The 19985-nt window shown below is 49.7% G+C and overlaps 2 protein-coding genes across 3 annotated transcripts in view; one reads left to right on the top strand and one right to left on the bottom strand.

Moving 5' to 3' along the window:
- Positions 1-19985, top strand: part of LOC144595716 (tubulin alpha-1A chain-like) — a 41940-nt gene that overhangs the window by 9918 nt on the left and 12037 nt on the right. The gene's annotated exons all lie outside the window — the stretch shown is intronic.
- On the bottom strand, positions 5467-19985 carry LOC144595717 (tubulin alpha chain). Of its 2 annotated transcripts, none has more exons than XM_078403271.1 (4): positions 19920-19985; positions 12079-12301; positions 8758-8906; positions 5467-6497 (listed from the first exon to the last, which is right to left on the bottom strand). In XM_078403271.1, the coding sequence occupies exons 1-4, from the start codon at positions 19920-19922 to the stop codon at positions 5520-5522; spliced, it is 1353 nt and encodes a 450-aa protein (XP_078259397.1). In that variant the 5' UTR covers positions 19923-19985; the 3' UTR covers positions 5467-5519. The 2 variants fall into 2 exon arrangements, with proteins under 2 accessions (XP_078259397.1, XP_078259398.1); XM_078403272.1 differs by lacking the exon at positions 19920-19985 and adding an exon at positions 15447-16105.

Raw genomic sequence — 19985 nt, 5'->3', positions numbered from 1 at the left:
TAGAGTGTGGGAGGAAACCGAAGATCTCGAAGAAAACCCACGCAGGTCACGGGGAGAACGTACAAACTCCATGCAGACAGCACCCGTAGTCGGGATGGAACCCGGGTCTCCGGCATTGTATTCGCTGCAAGGCAGCAACTCTACCGCTGCGCCACAGGAGCAGGAGGAGGCCACTCGGCCCTTCGAGCCAGCACCGCCATTCAATCTGATTATGGCTGATCATCCAAAATCAGTACCCCGTTCCTGCTTTCTCCCCATATCCCTTGATTCTGTTAGCCCCAAGAGCTAAATCTAACTCTCTTGAAACCATCTGCGGCAGAGAATTCCACAGATTCACAACTCTAGGTGAAGATGTTTTGTCCTCATCTCAGTCCTAAATGGCCTACCCTTTATTCTTAAACTGTGTGGCCCATGGTTCTGGACTCCCCCAACATCGGGAACATTTTTCCTGCATCTACCCTGTCCAATCCCTTTTCGAATTTTATATGTTTCTACAAGATCCCCTTTAACCCTTTGTGCCCAAGGAATTGGATCTCAACATGTTATAACCCAACCCTCTCCTCGTAGAGTGTCAGATAAGAAGAGGTGTAAAATGTAAAGTCAGAATCACAATCGTACAGTGTGGAAACGGGTCCTTTGGCCCAACATCAGGCGGAGCGTACAGCCAAGGCACGTGGGCACCAAGTGCCACTACCTGCTGAGGTTCTACCTGTCCCCGGTGTTGCGAAGGATGGGCCTGGCGCAGATGCTGGACATTGCCGAACCATCTGTCGCTCGTGGAAAGGTTCTTCCGGACCAACACCTTTGACCACAAGTCCATCGGGCAGTGGTCAGCACAGAACGTCCTGCAGGCACTGCAGGGGAATGACTCCATGGATCCTGTGGCGTGGTTCCCAGAGCAGACTGCCCAGCTTGTCTGGCAAAATGCCTCATCGCCAGAACTCACCAACAAGCACCAAGACAATAGACAATAGACAATAGGTGCAGGAGGAGGCCATTCGGCCCTTCGAACCAGCACCGCCATTCAATGTGATCATGGCTGATCATTCTCAATCAGTACCCCGTTCCTGCCTTTTCCCCATACCCCCTGACTCCGCTATCCTTAAGAGCTCTATCCAGCTCTCTCTTGAACGCATTCAGAGAATTGGCCTCCACTGCCTTCTGAGGCAGAGAATTCCACAGATTCACAACTCTCTGACTGAAAAAGTTTTTCCTCATCTCAGTTCTAAATGGCCTACCCCTTATTCTTAAACTGTGGCCCCTTGTTCTGGACTCCCCCAACATTGTGAACAAGTTTCCTGCCTCTAACGTGTCCAACCCCTTAATAATCTTATACGTTTCGATAAGATCTCCTCTCATCCTTCTAAATTCCAGTGTATACAAGTTTAGTCACTCCAGTCTTTCAACATATGATGGTCCCGCCATTCCGGGAATTAACCTAGTAAACCTACGCTGCACGCCCTCAATAGCAAGAATATCCTTCCTCAAATTTGGAGACCAAAACTGCACACAGTACTCCAGGTGCGGTCTCACTAGGGCCCTGTACAACTGCAGAAGGACCTCGTTGCTCCTATACTCAACTCCTCTTGTTATGAAGGCCAACATTCCATTGGCTTTCTTCACTGCCTGCTGTACCTGCATACTTCCTTTCAGTGACTGATGCACTAGGACACCCAGATCTCGTTGTACGTCCCCTGTTCCTAACTTGACACCATTCAGATAATACTCTGCCTTTCTATTCTTACCACCAAAGTGGATAACCTCACACTTATCCACATTAAACTGCATCTGCCATGCATCCGCTCAGACCTTGGCTGGCGGTGAGGGGAGCCCTCCCCGTCAGATCCTTCCATCACCGCCGGAACCTCACTACCGGCGCACGCTGCCCTCCGGGATGGCTGCTATGGAGAGGAGACGGTGGCCCACCTCTTCACAGAGTGTGGATTTGCCAAGCGAGTCTGGAGAGGTTTGCAGGGGTCCCTGACGTGATTTATTCCGAGCAGCTCCGTCACAGAGGACTCTGTGATCTACGGACTGTTCCCAGGGGCGCATTCAGAGACTGACGTCGACTCGGTGAAAGGTCGTCGACTCGGTGAAAGACGCCCTGTGGTCTGCCCGAGCTTTGTTGACCTCCCAGCAGAGCAAGCTGTCCGTGGGGGAATGTTGCCGACTGGCCAGCTGCAGACTGCAGGAGTACGTGCTGAGGGACGCACTGAAGCTCAGTGTAGCCAACGCCCAGGCCCTGTGGGGGAGGACCACAGTCTAGGGTCCTTGTCTAGGGTCCTTCCTTCCAAGTCAAGTCAAGTTTATTTGTCACAAGATGTGCAGTGAAATGAAAGTGGCAACGCCTGCAGATTGTGCTAAACCACAAAATAGAATAGAATTCTTTTATTTTTTTTTAAACACAAAAAATAAATTAATACAGTAAATGAAATTAAATGAGTCCCTGGTAATACGAGAGTTAACAATCCTGATGGCCTGTGGGAAGAAACTCCGTCACATCCTCTCCGTTTTCACAGCGTGACAGCGGAGGCGTTTGCCTGACCATAGCAGCTGGAACAGTCCGTTGCTGGACATGGGGATATTTTTAAGGCAGAGATAGATAGATAGATAGATACGTGATTAGATTTTTTTTAGATTTAGAGATACAGCGCGGAAACAGGCCCTTCGGCCCACCGAGTCCGCGCCGCCCAGCGATCCCCGCACACTAACACTATCCTACTGACACAAGGGACAATTTTTTTTTACATTTACCCAGTCAATTAACCTACATACCTGTACGTCTTTGGAGTGTGGGAGGAAACCGAAGATCTCGGAGAAAACCCACGCAGGTCACGGGGAGAACGTACAAACTCCGTACAGACGGCGCCCGTAGTCGGGATCGAACCCGAGTCTCCGGCGCTGCATTCGCTGTAAGGCAGCAACTCTACCGCCGCGCCACCGGGTGTCAGGGGTTATGGGAGAAGGGGTTGAGGAGGGAGAGATGGATCAGCCATGATTGAATGGTAAAGTAGACTTGATTGGCCGAATGGCCTAATTCTACTTCCATTACTTATGACTTTATGTGGATGATATAAAAGAAATCAACATTTGGGTCACAAAGATCAGTTTCAATAAACATTTAGACATCAAAAGCAAAGTGCGGAGTCTGAACGTGAAATAAAACAAAACTGGGACCTCAGCAACTCAGTGGCGGTCACGGTGGCGCAGCGGTAGAGTTGCCGCCTTGTAGCAAATGCAGCGCCGGAGTCCCGGGTTCGATCCTGACTATGGGTGCTGTCTGTACGGAGTTGACACGTTCTCCCCGTGACCTGTGTGGGTTTTCTCCGAGATCTTCGGTTTCCTCCCACACTCCAAAGACGTACAGGAGCGTGTAAATGTTTTTTTTTTTTTTAATTGTCCCCAGTGGGTGAAGAATAGTGTTAGTGTGCGGGGATCGCTGGTCAGCACGGACCCGGTGGGCCGAAGGGCCTGTTTCTGCGCTGTATCTCTCAATTCAAGAGAGAGCTAGATAGAGCTCTTAAGGATAGCGGAGTCAGGGGGTATGGGGAGAAGGCAGGAACAGGGTACTGATTGAGAATGATCAGCCATGATCACATTGAAATGCGGTGCTGGCTCGAAGGGCCGAATGGCCTCCTCCTGCACCTATTGTCTATTCTAAACTGTGACCAAGGGTGGCACAGTGGCCGACCTCTCCTGCCTAAATTCTTTTATAGGATAACGGGGAAATAATCTTTGGGGGGGCAATTTGAGGGGCAATACACTCGAGGTAGGCAGGTTCTTGCTATTGAGGGCGTGCAGCATAGGTTTACTAGGTTAATTCCCGGAATGGCGGGACTATCGTATGTTGAAAGACTGGATCGACTTGGCTTGTATACACTGGAATTTAGAAGGATGAGAGGAGATCTTATCGAAACGTATAAGATTATTAAGGGGTTGGACACGTTAGAGGCAGGAAACATGTTCCAAATGTTGGGGGAGTCCAGAACAAGGGGCCACAGTTTAAGAAAAAGGGGTAGGCTATTTAGAATGGAGATGAGGAAAAACTTTTTCAGTCAGAGAGTTTTAAATCTGTGGAATTCTCTGCCTCAGAAGGCAGTGGAGGCCAATTCTCTGAATTCATTCAAGAGAGAGCTAGATAGAGCTCTTAAGGATAGCGGAGTCAGGGGGTATGGGGAGAAGGCAGGAACGGGGTACTGATTGAGAATGATCAGCCATGATCATATTGAATGGCAGTGCTGGCTCAAAGGGCCGAATGGCCTACTCCTGCACCTATTGTCTATTGTCAGGATCGATGCCTGGGAGATATTCTGAAACTCGCCCAGAAAGATCAAGAGAAACAAATGTGGAGAGAACAAGGAACTGCAGATGCTTGTTAAATGACATGGCTGGAGTAATTCAACAGATCAAGGCAGCATCTCTGGAGAACATGCGTAGGTGAATCTGGGGACTGTGTCAATTGCAAGTTCCTTAAGATCCAAGATACTAGAGGAACAAGATGGACCACTCCATTGAAATCGCCTATACTGAAGTGTAGTACGCAAAGGAGTGTAACGGCCGCCATTTTAGTAAGCAAAACCCACCGTTCGCTCTGCCTCACGCAGTGTAATCAGTGTTTTGGGGGAACTATATGCGTGATGATACCATTAAAATGCCGAATATATCTCATCTATCAATTCAATTTTTTGTTATTTTTCTTTTTCAATGTTTCCGCAAATTTCTGCCTACTAAAATGGCCACCGTGACGTACTATGGTTTTTAGGGTCGAGTGGTCTATCTTGCTCCTCTAGTATCTTTGCTTCAGATTAGGTTCTGTAAGAGAAGAAAGATGACAAAAATAGACTGGGTGCTGCCCAGTGTCCATGCAGGTCGAGTGCACATTTAACTCTTAAATATGGGCTTGTATTCACAGGAGTTTAGAAGGATGAGAGGGGATCTTAGAGACGTATAAAATTATAAAAGGACTGGACAAGCCAGATGCAGAAAAAATGTTCCCAATGTTGGGCGAGTCCAGAACCAGGAGCCACACAGTCTTAGAATAAAGGGACGGTCATTTAAAACTGAGGTGAGAAGGAACTTTTTCCACCAAGAGAGTTGTAAATTTGTGGAATTCTCTGCCACAGAGGGCAGTGGAGGCCAAATCACTGGATGGATTTAAGGGAGAGTTAGGTAGAGCTCTAGGGGCTAGTGGAATCAAGGGATATGGGGAGAAGGCAGGTACGGGTTATTGATTGTGGACGATCAGCCATGATCACAATGAATGATCATTGTGATGACATGACATTGGCTCGAAGGGCCAAATTGCCTCCTCCTGCGCCTATTTTCTGTTTCTTCTAGGTTTCTAAATCCATTGGAACGCAACTTAATATCAGCCTCTAATCAGCATGGAAATAAAGAAAAAGGTTTGGACACATGCAAGTCACAGATGGTTGGCATTTAGCAATTTAGAATTTATTTGTGAATTGATCCAATACAATAAGTTCACAGTAACAGGTTCACAGGAGTCCTGCCAGTGATATTCAGTACTCTCCCCCATCATCATCAACTTCTGCCGTGGTGTCAGCTCCGACCTCCTCGTAATCCTTCTCCAAGGCGGCCATGTCTTCACGGGCCTCTGAGAACTCCCCCTCCTCCATCCCCTCCCCCACGTACCAATGCACGAAGGCTCGCTTGGCGTACATCAGGTCAAACTTGTGGTCAAGCCGTGCCCAGGCCTCAGCGATGGCAGTGGTGTTGCTCAGCATACACACCGCACGCTGCACCTTGGCCAGGTCACCACCTGGCACCGCGGTGGGAGGCTGGTAGTTGATGCCAACCTTGAACCCAGTCGGGCACCAGTCAACAAACTGGATGCTGCGCCGGGTCTTGATGGCGGCGATGGCGGCGTTGACGTCTTTCGGCACCACGTCACCCCGGTAGAGCAGACAACAGGCCATGTACTTGCCGTGCCGAGGGTCACACTTGACCATCTGGTTGGCCGGCTCAAAGCAGGAGCTGGTGATCTCGGCCACGGACAACTGCTCGTGGTACGCCTTCTCGGCCGAGATCACCGGGGCGTACGTGACCAGGGGGAAGTGGATTCGGGGATAGGGCACCAAGTTGGTCTGGAACTCCGTCAGATCCACATTCAGAGCCCCGTCGAAGCGCAGGGAGGCGGTGATGGACGAGACGATCTGACCAATGAGCCTGTTGAGGTTCACGTAGCTGGGGCGCTCGATGTCCAGGTTCCTGCGGCAGATGTCGTAGATGGCTTCGTTGTCCACCATGAAGGAGCAGTCGGTGTGCTCCAGGGTGGTGTGGGTGGTCAGGATGGAGTTGTACGGCTCCACCACCGCGGTGGAGATCTGGGGCGCCGGGTAGATGGAGAACTCCAGCTTGGACTTCTTGCCGTAGTCCACGGACAGGCGTTCCATCAGCAGGGAGGTGAAGCCAGAACCAGTGCCGCCACCAAAGCTACGAAACACAAGGAAGCCTTGGAGACCCGTGCACTGGTCAGCCTGGAGAGTGAAAGAGCACATCAGTTACTCCCAACATTCCCATCACCTTGATTGATTATCAGTCTCATTGTGGAGAGGGGTCTGGTCATGCATCGTTCAAAATGGAACCTCAACTACAAACAGGAACTCAAAGGCCTTGTGTGTCAAGTGGGCTTGGTCTCCATTTATTCCGCCAACCTAGACTTGTGAAGCCATTTTAAAAGTCCTGGGGTGGGTTACACAACATAGGGAGCTATACATACCATCACCCACCAACTATATACAACCCAAGGACACAATCTTGGACCCGTCTAGTTTGTATTGCAGGATTAATGAAACTGCATTTGCCCAGTCTATTCCTCATTACTTTACACACCTCTATCAGGTCACCCCTCATCCTCCTGCGCTCCAAGGAATAGAGTCCCAACCTGCTCAACCTCTCCCTGTAGCTCAGGCCCTCAAGGCAACCCGGCAACATCCTCACAAATCTTCTCTGTGCCCTTCCCAACATCAAGAATTCATGCAGACTGGCGTTTATTCACAATAAATAAATAAATATTCTGCCATGCTAGTGTTGGCAGCTCTTACAAGCTGCAACAAAACTTGGTCTTACACCCCCAACACAGCAAAGACACAGGTGATGACCATCCACTCCAAAACCAGCAACCCTGTCCTGATGCACAGCACTGCCCTGGAGGAGGTAGAAACATTCACGTACCCAAGGCAGTGTTGTGGACACCACTGGAGGGGAACAAATGCAGACATAAAAAGACGAATCAACAAGGCTAGGGTGGTGTTTAGCATGCTCAGGACGATCTGGAGCCCAAAATACATCTCAATCAACACCAAAATACGCATCTTTAATTCAAATGTGAAGCAGGTAATGCAGTATGGAGCAGAGACATGGAGAACAATAAAAAACACAACAAACAGGCTGCAAACATTCATTAACACCTGCCTCAGGAGAATAAGATTATTAAGGGGTTGGACACGTTAGAGGCAGGAAACATGTTCCCAATGTTGGGGGAGTTCAGAACCAGGGGCCACACAGTTTAAGAATAAGGGGGTAGGCCATTTAGAACTGAGACGAGGAAAAACTTTTTCAGTCAGAGAGTTGTGAATCTGTGGAATTCTCTGCCTCAGAAGGCAGTGGAGGCCAATTCTCTGAATGCATTCAAGAGAGAGCTAGATAGAGCTCTTAAGGATAGTGGAGTCAGGGGGTATGGGGAGAAGGCAGGAACGGGATACTGATTGAGAATGAACAGCCATGATCACATTGAATGGCGGTGCTGGCTCAAAGGGCCGAATGGCCTCCTCCTGCACCTATTGTCTATTGTCTATTAACACCTGCCTCAGGAGAATAAGATTATTAAGGGGTTGGACACGTTAGAGGCAGGAAACATGTTCCCAAGGTTGGGGGAGTCCAGAACCAGGGCCCACATTTTAAGAATAAGGTGTAGGCCATTTAGAACGGAGATGAGGAAAAACCTTTTCAGTCAGAGAGTTGTAAATCTGTGGAATTCTCTGCCTCAGAAGGCAGTGGAGGCCAATTCTCTGAATGCATTCAAGAGCTAGATAGAGCTCTTAAGGATAGCAGAGTTAGGGGGTGTGGGGAGAAGGGCAGGAATGGGGTACTGATTGAGAATGATCAGTCATGATCACATCGAATGGCGGTGCTGGCTCGAAGGGCAGAATGGCCTCCTCCTGCACCTATTGTCTATTGTCTAATAAGGCTAGGGTGGTGTTTAGCATGCTCAGGAAGATCTGGAGCCCAAAATACATCTCAATCAACACCAAAATACGCATCTTTAATTCAAATGTGAAGCGGGTAATGCTGTATGGATCGGAGACGTGGAGAACCATAAAACACACAAACAGGCTGCAAACGTTCATTAACACCTGCCTCAGGAGAATACTAAACATCTGGAGGAGAGTCAAAGTAAGCAATGCGGACCTGTGGTAAAGAACAGGCCAGGATCCCAAATCCGAAGGAGGAAATAGAGTTGGATTGGACACACCCTGAGAAAACCTGCCACAAAACATCGCCCGGCAAGCCCTGAAATGGAACCCCCAAGGAAAAAGGAAAAGAGGTGGCCCCAGTAACAGCTGGAGAAGAGGTGTCCAGGCAGAAATGTCCGGGAGTGGGCTCCACTGGGGAGATCTCGAAAGAACCGCCAACAACCGGGTGTGGAGGACATTTGTCAATGGCCTATGCTCCCTAGAGGAGCCAAGGCCCTAGGAAGAAGGTGACCACATCCTAAACTAAAAGACAACATCGTACCAGTTTACGGATCCTCTCCAAGACCTGGTCGATCAGCTCCTTGCCAATGGCGTAGTGCCCACGGGCGTAGTTGTTGGCAGCATCTTCCTTGCCAGTGATGAGCTGCTCGGGGTGGAACAGCTGGCGGTAGATACCAGTGCGGACCTCACCTGCAAAAGACCGGGCAACAATACTCAATACTAGATGCAAAGTCCCCACTAGCATTAATACCCCCAACTAGCATTAATACCCCAGGCAGAAGATTCAAGAGCGTTTTATTGTCACATGTCCTGAAACAGAGCAATGAAGTTCTTACTTGCAGCAGCACATTGCGTTTGCAAACAGAGCACTTAATATACTCAAACAAAAAGGTGGCACAATAGACAATAGGTGCAGGAGGAGGCCATTCGGCCCTTCGAGCCAGCACCGCCATTCAATGTGATCATGGCTGATCATTGTCAATCAGTACCCCTTTCCTGCCTTCTCCCCATACCCCCTGACTCCGCTATCCTTAAGAGCTCTATCCAGCTCTCTCTTGAATGCACAGCAGTAGATTTGCTGTCTTACAGCGCCAGAGACTTGGGTTTGATCCTGACTACAGGTACTGTCTGTACGGAGTTGGTACGTTCCCCCCCCCCCCCCCCGTGACCTTGTGTGGGTTTTCTCTGGGTGCCCAGGTTTCCTCCCACACTCCAAAGACGTACAGGACTGTAGGAAGGAAGTGCAGATGCTGGTTTAAACCAAAGGTAGACACAAAAAGCTGGAGTAACTCAGTGGGACAGGCAGCATCTCTGGAGAGAAGGAATGGGCGACGTTTGCAGGGCGAGACCCTTCTTCAGACCCATCTGAAGAAGGGTCTTGGCCCGAAAAGTCACCCATTCCTTCTCTCCAGAGATAGAAACCTACAAACATTAAAAAATAGGTCCAGGATGAGGCCATTCTGCCCTTCGAGCCAGCACCACCATTCATTGTGATCATGGCTGATCGTCCCCAATCAATAACCCGTGCCTGCCTTCTCCCCATATCCCTTGATTCCACTAGCCCCTAGAGCTCTATCTAGCTCTCTTAAATCCATCCAGTGATTTGGCCTCCACTGCCCTCTGTGGCAGAGAATTCCACAATTTCACAACTCTCTGGCCTCCCCTTTATTCTTAGACTGTGTGGCCCCTGGTTCTGGACTCGCCCAACATTGGGAACATTTTTCCTGCATCTAGCTTGTCCAGTCCTTTTATAATTTTATATGTTTCTATAAGATCCCCTCTCATCCTTCTAAACTCCAGTGAATACAAGCCTAGTCTTTTCAATCTTTCCTCGTATGTCAGTCCCGCCATCCCGGGGATCAATCTCGTGACCCTACGCTGCACTGCCTTGAACCTACGCTACACTGCCTCTCCCACTGAGTTACTCCAGGACTGTAGGATAATTGGCTTCAGCAAGTTTTTAAATAGTCCCAAGTGTGTGTTGGTTAACACAGGGGGGTGATGCTGGTCGGCACAGACGCAATGGGACAAAGGGCATTAGCGCACTGTATATTTATCTCCAAAAAGTTCAATATATTAAAACCCAACGTGGTGCAAAAGACAAAACCCAATGTCCCTTGTGCAACCCAAACAGTTTGTAGTTGGGTTGGAATTTGTTGTGAATTCCACAGATTTAACACAAGGGTCCCTCCTCATCTCCTTCTAAAGGTAGTGTAAGAAAATAACTGCAGATGCCGGTACAAATCGAAGGTATTTATTCAGCAGGTCAGGGCGGCACGGTGGCGCAGCGGTAGAGTTGCCGCCTTACAGCGAATGCAGCGTCGGAGACTCAGGTTCGACCCCGACTGCGGGCGCCGTCTGTACGGAGTTTGTACGTTCTCCCCGTGACCTGCGTGGGTTTTCTCCGAGATCTTCAGTTTCCTCACACACTCCAAAGACGTACAGGTATGTAGGTTAATTGACCGGGTAAATGTAAAAATTGTCCCTAGTGTGTGTAGGATAGTGCGGACTCGGTGGGCCGAAGGGCCTGTTTCCGCGCTGTATCTCTAAATCTAAAAAAAATCTAATCACGTATCTATCTCTGCCTTAAAAATATCCACTGACTTGGCCTCCACAGCCTTCTGTGGCAAAGAATTCCACAGATTCACCGCCCTCTGACTAAAGAAATCCCTCCTCATCTGTATCTCTAAATCTAAAAAAAAAAATCATCTCCGGAGAGAAGGAATGGGTGACGTTTCAGGTCGAGTCGTCTGAAGAAGGGTCTCGACCCGAAATGTCACCCATTCCTTCTTTCCTGAGATGCTGCCTGACCTGCTGAGTTACTCCAGCATTTTGTGAATAAATTCCTTCTAAAGGTACGTCCTTTTATTCTGAGACGATGCCTGCCGATCTTAGACTCTCCCACTGCTGGAAACATCCTCTCCACATCTACAATCCAGGCCTTTCGCTATTTGGCAAGTTTCATAAAGGTTCCTCCTCATTCTTCAACAGTTAATCACCCTTCTCCCCCCTCCCCCCTCCCCCCTCCCCCCCCCCCCCCCCCGTACCCACAACCCACACTCCTGCTTTTCACTTTACCTCTCTCTTTACCCGACACGCTTCTGTCTCCTTTTTCACCTCCAGCCTTTGCCACTTCTCCCTGTGACCTTGTGGGTTATACCCCAGGTGCACAGGTTTCCCCCCACACTTCCAAAGGCGCACAGAAACGTATAAGATTATTAAGGGGTTGGACACGTTAGAGGCAGGAAACATGTTCCCAATGTTGGGGGAGTCCAGAACAAGGGGCCACAGTTTAAGAATAAGGGGTAGGCCATTTAGAACGGAGATGAGGAAAAACGTTTTCAGTCAGAGAGTCGTGAATCTGTGGAATTCTCTGCACTCAGAAGGCAGTGGGGGCCAATTCTCTGAAATGCATTCAAGAGAGAGCTAAATAGAGCTCTTAAGGATAGCGGAGTCAGGGGGTATGGGGAGAAGGCAGGAACGGGGTATTGATTGAGAATGATCAGCCACGATCACATTGAATGGCGGTGCTGGCTCGAAGGGCCGAATGGCCTCCTCCTGCACCTATTGTCTAGAGGATCGTAGGATGTGTGGGAAGGAACCGCAGTTGCTGGTTTTAACCAAAGGTAGACAACAAATAGCTGGAGTAACTCAGCGGGACAAGCAGCGTCTCTGGGGAGAAGGAATGGGTGACGTTTCAGGACGAAAACCCACAAGGTCACAGCCAATTAATTGGCCTACAAAATTACCCAGCAAAAAGTGGGATAACAGAACTGGCGTGAACAGGTGATCAATGGTCAGTGTGGACCAGGTGCCTGTTGCTATGGTGGATCTCCAAAAAGAAAACCTGAGCACTCATTACCGATCACAGAGGGTTCCAGGTCCACAAAGACAGCCCTGGGCACGTGTTTCCCGGCCGACGTCTCGCAGAAGAAGGTGTTGAAGGAGTCATCCACACCACCAGTGCTTTTGCCGTCCGGTCTGTAGCCGTTGGGCTGGATGCCATGTTCCAGGCAGTAGAGCTCCCAGCATGCATTGCCCATCTGGACACCGGCCTGGCCAACATGGATGGAGATACACTCGCGCTGGAGGGAGAAATAAGTTAAAGGAATTAGCACCCTTGCAAGGAGAGGCTGAGAAACATAGACATGGAAAATAGGTGCAGGAGGCAGCCATTTGGCCCTTCGAGCCAGCACCGCCATTCATTGTGATCATGGCCGATCATCCACAATCAGTAACCCGTACCTGCCTTCTCCCTGTATCTCTTGATTCCACTAGCCCCTAGAGCTCTATCTAACCCTCTCTTAAATTCATCCAATGAATTGGCCTCCACTGCCCTCTGTGGCAGAGAATTCCACAAATTCACAACTCTCTGGGTGAAAAAGTTTCTCCTCACCTCAGTTTTAAATGGCCTCCCCATTTCTTAGACTGTGTGGCCCCTGGTTCTGGACTCCCCCAACATTGGGAACATTTTTCCTGCATCTAGCTTGTCCAGTCCTTTTATGTCTCTATAAGATCCCCACTCATCCTTCTAAACTCCAGTGAATACAAGCCCAGTCTTTCCAATCTTTCCTCATGTGACAGTCCCGCCATCCCAGGGATGAACCTGGTGAACCTACACGGCACTGCCTCAATAGCAAGGACGTCCTTCCTCAAATTTGGAGAAAGAAACTGCACATCCTTAAAATATAGACCAATCTTACGTCAACATTAATCTGACCTTAGAGATACAGTGTGGTAACAGACCTGTTAGCCCACCCGGCCCATGCCAACTAGTGACTAACACTGTCCTATGCACAAGGGACAATTTTACAACTTTACCAAAGGAAATAAGTATCATTGAGCAATCCTGACCAGGAAGTAGGTTAAGTGGGCTTGTATACATACACTGGAATTTAGAAGGATGAGAGGGGATCTTATTGAAACACAAGATTAAGGGTTTGGACACGTTAGAGGCAGGAAACATGTTCCCAATGTTGGGGGAGTCCAGAACCAGGGCCCACAGTTTAAGAATAAGAGGTAGGCCATTTAGAACGGAGATGAGGAACAACTTTTTTCACTCAGAGTGTTGTAAATCTGTGGAATTCTCTGCCTCAGAAGGCAGTGGAGGCCAATTTTCTGGATGCTTTCACGAGAGAGCTAGATAGAGCTCTTAAGGATAGCGGAGTCAGGGGGTTTGGGGAGAGGGCAGGAACGGGGTACTGATTGACGATGATCAGCCATGATCACATTGAATGGCGGTGCTGGCTCAAAGGGCCGAATGGCCTCCTCCTGCGCCTGTTGTCTGTCCTTTGGTGCTGCCACGTTGCTTGAAGGCAGAAATAAATGCACACCCAGGTTAAAGGATGGCCCATGAAGAAGGGTGCAGTAACCTTTCATGACGACTTGAATCACAAATACAGCACAGTACATCACAGGAACAGGCCCCACCAAGCCCACAAGGTCAGTGCTGAACACCATGTTGTACTTCGTGGTCCGGTATCTGTTGTACCTTTGTTATGACCCTGGACGGACCACAAGTACACGTGTGTAAAAGGTTACAATGCTGGAGCTTAAACCCAGGCTGTTTATTCCGTGGCCATCTGGAACCAGAGTGGCCACCTAATCACCTCATTCTCTTATATAGACATTACTACACAGGCAAACAAAGTAGTCCTTTGATACAACAAAGTAGTCCCTGCAATATCACAACACTCTGTATGGTTGATGCATGTGGCTCATTAAAAGACTTCTTAAATGGCACCATTGTATTTACCACCAGATTTGAGCGGCACGGTGGCGCAGCAGTAGAGTTGCTGCCTTACAGCGAATGCAGCGCTGGAGACCCGGGTTCGATCCCGACTACGGGCGCCGTCTACGGGCGGAGTTTGTACGTTCTCCCCGTGACCTGCGTGGGTTTTCTCCGAGATCTTCGGTTTCCTCCCACACTCCAAAGACGTACAGGTATGTAGGTTAATTGGCTTGGTAAATGTAAAAATTGTTCCTGGTGGGTATAGGTTAGTGTTAGTGTGCGGGGATCGCTGGTCAGCACGGACCCGGTGGGCCGAAGGGCCTGATTCCGTGCTGTATCTCTAAACTAAACTACCACTACCACTGGCATTTTGTACCAGCCACCTCTTAAAAAAAGGTAGACACAAAATGCTGGAGTAACTCAGCGGGACAGGCAGCATCTCTGCAGAGAAGGGATGGGTGACGTTTTGGGTCGAGACCCTTCTTCAGACTGTCTGAAAAAGGGTCTCGACCCGAAACGTCACCCCATCCCTTCTCTGCAGAGATGCTGCCTGACCGGCTGGGTTACTCCAGCATTTTGTGTCGACCTATCGATTTAAACCAGCATCTGTAGTTTTCTTTCATACCCTCTTTAAAAAAAAAAAACTTCTCCCACACATCTTTAAACTTTCGCATTCTCGCCTTAAAGCCATGTCCCCTCGTCTTTGATGTTTCATCCTGGGGCAAAGAGGTTCCAACAGCCAGTTATCGATGCACATTTCCAGCGTAGGCTTGTCTCGTTTTTTTTGGTGATGTTTTTCTGAACACGTAACCGTTTAAGAGGTAAATTAGGAACAGACATGGGGGCTCAATAAAAGTAATGGTGCAAATTAATCTGTGAACAGTTCAGACTACCGGGCAAGCATACCAAGTCCTTGGGAGAGAGACAAATAAGTGGATCAGGTCAAGGGGCAGGATAGATCATTCAGCCATGATCGTGGTGTGGCGAGGCAAGAGAAACACATCGCACATTGTTCTACAGAACAGGGGATAGGAATCCCAAAGCTAATCAAAACTGCAAGTTATGGCTGAATAAGGAGAGGTGGACAGGGTCTGGGCAAGTAATTGAAGAGGATTGTGCAATAAAATTCCACAGGAATTCGTACACTTTCAGCTTGAAATAGGGATGGTGGTACAGAAACAGAGGTGGTTTCATCTGACTTTAGTTTATTGTCCCGTGTACCGAGCGAGGTACAGCGAAAAGATTTTGTTGCGCGCTACCCAGTCAGCAGAAAGACAACAATACATGATTCCAATCGAGCCATTTATCTTGCACTAAACGTTATTCCCCTTGGCCTGTATCTGTACACTATGGGTGCCTCGATTCAGATGTTTAGTTTAGAGATGGTGTGGAAACATGCCCTTCGGCCCAATGAGTCTGCTCCGACAAGCGCCCCCCCCCCCACACAAACTCTATCCTACACATGCTACTATTGTACCAAGCCAGTTAAGTCTACAAACCTTTGGAGTGTGGGAGGAAACCGGAACTCTGAAAACCCTCACCGGTCGTGAGGAGACGTACAAACTCCGACAGCCAAGCAACCGTTCAGGATCAAACCTAGGTCTCTGGCGCTGCAAGGCAGCAACTCTACTGCTGTGTCATCCTTTCATATGGAAATGTGCACACTTACAGCTTGAAATGGGGATGGTGGCACAGAGACAGAAGTGGTTTTGATCAGACTTTACCTTGCACTCAATGTTGTGTAAGAAAATAACCGCAGATGCTGGTACAAATCGAAGGTATTTATTCACAAAATGCTGGAGTAACTCAGCAGGTCAGGCAGCATCTCAGGAGAGAAGGAATGGGTGACGTTTCGGGTCGAGACCCTTCTTCAGACTGATGTCAGGGGGGCGGGACAAAGGAAGGATATAGGTGGAGACAGGAAGATAGAGGGAGATCTGGGAAGGGGAGAGGAAGAGAGGGACAGAGGAACTATCTAAAGTTGGAGAAGTCGATGTTCATACCGCCGGGCTGGAAGCTGCCCAAGCAAAATATCAGGCGCTGTTCCTCCAATTTCCGGTGGGCCTCACTATGGCACTGGAGGAGGCCCATGACAGAAAGGTCAGACTGGGAGTGGGAGGGGGAGTTGAAGTGCTCAGCCACCGGGAGATCAGGTTGGTTAACGCGGACCGAGCGCAGGTGTTGAGCGAAGCGATCGCCGAGCCTGCGCTTAGTTTCGCCGATGTAAATAAGTTGACATCTGGAGCAGCGGATGCAATAGATGAGGTTGGAGGAGGTGCAGGTGAACCTCTGTCTCACCTGGAAAGACTGTTTGGGTCCTTGGATGGAGTCGAGGGGGGAGGTAAAGGTACAAGTGTTGCATCTCGTGCGGTTGCAGGGGAAAGTGCCCGGGGATGGGGTGGTTTGGGTAGGAAGGGACGAGTGGACCAGGGAGTTACGGAGGGAACGGTCTCTGCGGAACGCAGAGAGGGGAGGGGAAGGGTTATTCTCTTCACCCTGTATCTGCACACTGCATGTCAAGTCAAGTTTATTTGTCACATACATATACAAGATGTGCAGTGAAGTGGAAGTGGCCACGCCTGCGGATGGTGCTAAAACCACAAAACAGAATAGAAAAAAAAATGTCAACACAAAAAATAAATGAATGCAGTAAATTAAATGAGTCCCTGGTGATACGAGAGTTAACAGTCCTGATGGCCTGTGGGAAGAAACTCCGTCTCATCCTCTCCGTTTTCACAGCGTGACAGCGGAGGCGTTTGCCTGACCGTAGCAGCTGGAACAGTCCGTTGCTGGGGTGGTAGGGGTCCCCCATAATGTTGCCTGACCGTAGCAGCTGGAACAGTCCATTGCTGGGGTGGTAGGGGTCCCCCATAATGTTGCCTGACCGTAGCAGCTGGAACAGTCCATTGCTGGGGTGGCAGGGGTCCCCCATAATGTTGCCTGACCGTAGCAGCTGGAACAGTCCATTGCTGGGGTGGCAGGGGTCCCCCATAATGTTGCCTGACCGTAGCAGCTGGAACAGTCTATTGCTGGGGTGGCAGGGGTCCCCCGTAATGTTGCCTTTCCACCAACTGGATCGCAGGCAATTAAACCTTTTCAATGCAAGTGACAAATATACTAAATCTAGGCCAATCAAACCAGCATAGTTATAATCCTCGGGTTCTTTTACAAAATGAAATTAATTCATACAGAACGCACCTTTCTTTTGGAAAGAGCACGTCAATGGTAAAATCCAGACAATTATTATATTTGCAGTGTGAATAACAGTCATCTTCATGTTATTCTTCAAGAGACAGTTGTCAATCCACATCTCTCAAATTGTGCGTTGGACATTAACAAAGTGGATAGGTAGGAAAGGCAGATAGACAATAGGTGCAGGAGGAGGCCATTCGGCCCTTCGAGCCTGTACGCACCGCCATTCAATGTGATCATGGCTGATCATTCTCAATCAGTACCCCGTTCCTGCCTTCTCCCCATACCCCCTGACTCCGCTATCCTCAAGAGCTCTATCTAGCTCTCTCTTGAATGCATTCAGAGAATCGGCCTCCACTGCCTTCTGAGGCAGAGAATTCCACAGATTCACAACTCTCTGACTGAAAAGGTTTTTCCTGATCTTTCCAATGGTAAAAGTCTTTCCAATGGTAAAATCCAGACAATTATTATATTTGCAGTGTGAATAACAGTCATCTTCGTGTTATTCTTCAAGAGACAGTTGTCAATCCACATCACTCAAATTGTGCGATGGGCATAAACAAAGTGGGGAGGTAGGAAAGGCCGGTGCAGATTTAAATCGAAGATAGACAATGCTGGAGTAACTCAGCGGGACAGGCAGCATAGCATCTCTGGAGAGAAGGTCTGAAGAAAGGTCTCGATCTGAAACGTCACCCATTCCTTCTCTCTGGAGATGCTGCCTGTCCCGCTGAGTTACTCCAGCTTTTTGTGTCTATAAACAAAGTGGCTGGATTTGTACAAATACTCAATAATCATAATCGGACTTTATTAGCCAAGTGTGTTTTGCAACATACGAGGAACTTCATTCGCCAGACAGTCATCGTACCAATAAAAAGCAACAGAACACACAAACTCCATTTAGACAATAGACAATAGACGCAGGAGGAGGCCATTCGGCCCTTCGAGCCAACACCGCCATTCAATATGATCATGGCTGATCATTCTCAATCAGTACCCCGTTCCTGCCTTCTCCCCATACCCCCTGACTCCACTATCCTTAACAGCTCTATCTAGCTCTCACTTGAATGCATTCAGAGAATTGGCCTCCACTGCCTTCTGAGACGGAGAATTCCACAGATTTACAACTCTCTGACTGAAAAAGCTTTTTCTTATCTCAGTTCTAAATGGCCTACCCCTTATTCTTAAACTGCGGCCCCTGGTTCTGGACTCCCCCAACATTGGGAACATGTTTCCTTGCTCCAACGTGTCCAACCCCTTAATAATCTCATACGTTTCGATAAGATCTCCTCGCATCCTTCTAAATTCCAGTGTATACAAGCCTAGTCGATCCAGTCTTTCAACATACGACAGTCCCGCCATTCCGGGAATTAACCTAGTAAACCTACGCTGCACGCCCTCAATAGCAAGAATATCCTTCCTCAAATTTGGAGACCAAAACTGCACTTTCTACATGAACATCGACTAGTGACTCATCCACATTCCTCACTGCGATGGAAGGTGAAAAAATACCTGCCTTCCGTTAACTTTAGTTAAGTCATTGTCACCAGTGTGAAGTGTGCAATTAGGCCAGATATTCTCAGTGTCGACCCATTCAAAATAAACCATCATTGAACATTAGCGTCATATTCAGGGGTGTTCACAGCCAGCCTTAAACCAAAGATACACATACTAAATGCTGGAGCAACTCAGTGGGACAGGCAGCATCTCTGGAGGGAGGGAAGGAACGGGTGATATTTTCGGTCAAGACTTCAGGTCTAAAGAAGGGTCTCGACCCAAAACGTCACCCATTCCATCCCATCCCTCTGGAGATGCTGCCAGTCCTGCCGAGTTACTCCAGCATTTTGTGTCTATCTTCGGTTTACTGCAACGTGTGCAGTCCTTTCCTGCACACGTCCTCGAACAAAGAACCCTTGCCACTCATGTGCCCCCCTGGGGTGGTATACGTGCCTTGCTTGAGGGGTGGCCCCACTGGAGCCTTTCCCTCAATTGTTAGCAGTAGATGGAACCGAGACCATCTTCCCTCCCCCTCCTCCTCCCCCCTCCTCCTTCTCCTCCCCCTCCTCCTCCCCCTCCTCCTCCTCCTCCCCCTCCCCCTCCTCCTCCTCCCCCTCCTCCTCCTCCCCCTCCTCCTCCTCCTCCTCCTCCTCCTCCTCCTCCCCCTCCTCCTCCCTTCCTCCCTCTCCTCCCTCTCCTCCCTCCTCCCCCCCTCCTCTCCCCCCCTCTCCCCCTAAACCCCTCCTCCCCTCCCCTCCCCTCCTCCCTCTCCCCCCCTCTCTCCCCCTCACTCCATCCCCCTCCCTCCCCCTCACCCCCTCACTCCCTCCCCCCCTCTCCCTCCTTCTCCCCCTCTCCCTCCCTCTCTCCCCCCCCCTCCCTCCCTCTCTCCCCCCCCCCTCACCCCTCTCCCTCCCTCTCCCTCTCCCTCCCCTCCCTCTCCCTCTCCCCCCCTCTCTCCCTCTCCCCCCTCTCTCTCTCCCTCCCTCCCCCCTCTCTCCCTCCCCCCCTCTCTCTCTCCCTCCCCCCTCTCTCCCTCCTCCCCTCTCTCCCCCTACCCTCCCCCTCTCCCCCCCTCTCCCTATCTCTGCCTCCCCCCTCTCTCTCTCTCCCTCCTCCCCCTCCCCCCTCCCCCCCTCTCCCTCTCCCCCCCTCTCCCTCTCCCCCCCTCTCCCTCCCTCTCTCTCTCCCCCCTCTCCCTCCTCCCTCTCCCTCCTCCCTCTCTCCCTCCCCTCCCAGCATTGGCAGCACCAAGCTTCATCAAGCCCCAAGCTCAAGCCACTCACCATTTTAAATGGCTTTCCTTTCTTTATTCTTCACACGAAGCAGGTTGATGCAGACAGTACTTGCAC

Source organism: Rhinoraja longicauda, chromosome 8 (assembly GCF_053455715.1).
Source record: "Rhinoraja longicauda isolate Sanriku21f chromosome 8, sRhiLon1.1, whole genome shotgun sequence".
NCBI classification, from domain to species: Eukaryota; Metazoa; Chordata; class Chondrichthyes; order Rajiformes; family Arhynchobatidae; genus Rhinoraja; species Rhinoraja longicauda.
Note: the sequence above shows the minus strand (reverse complement) of the source record. Positions and strands in the feature narration are given on the sequence as shown.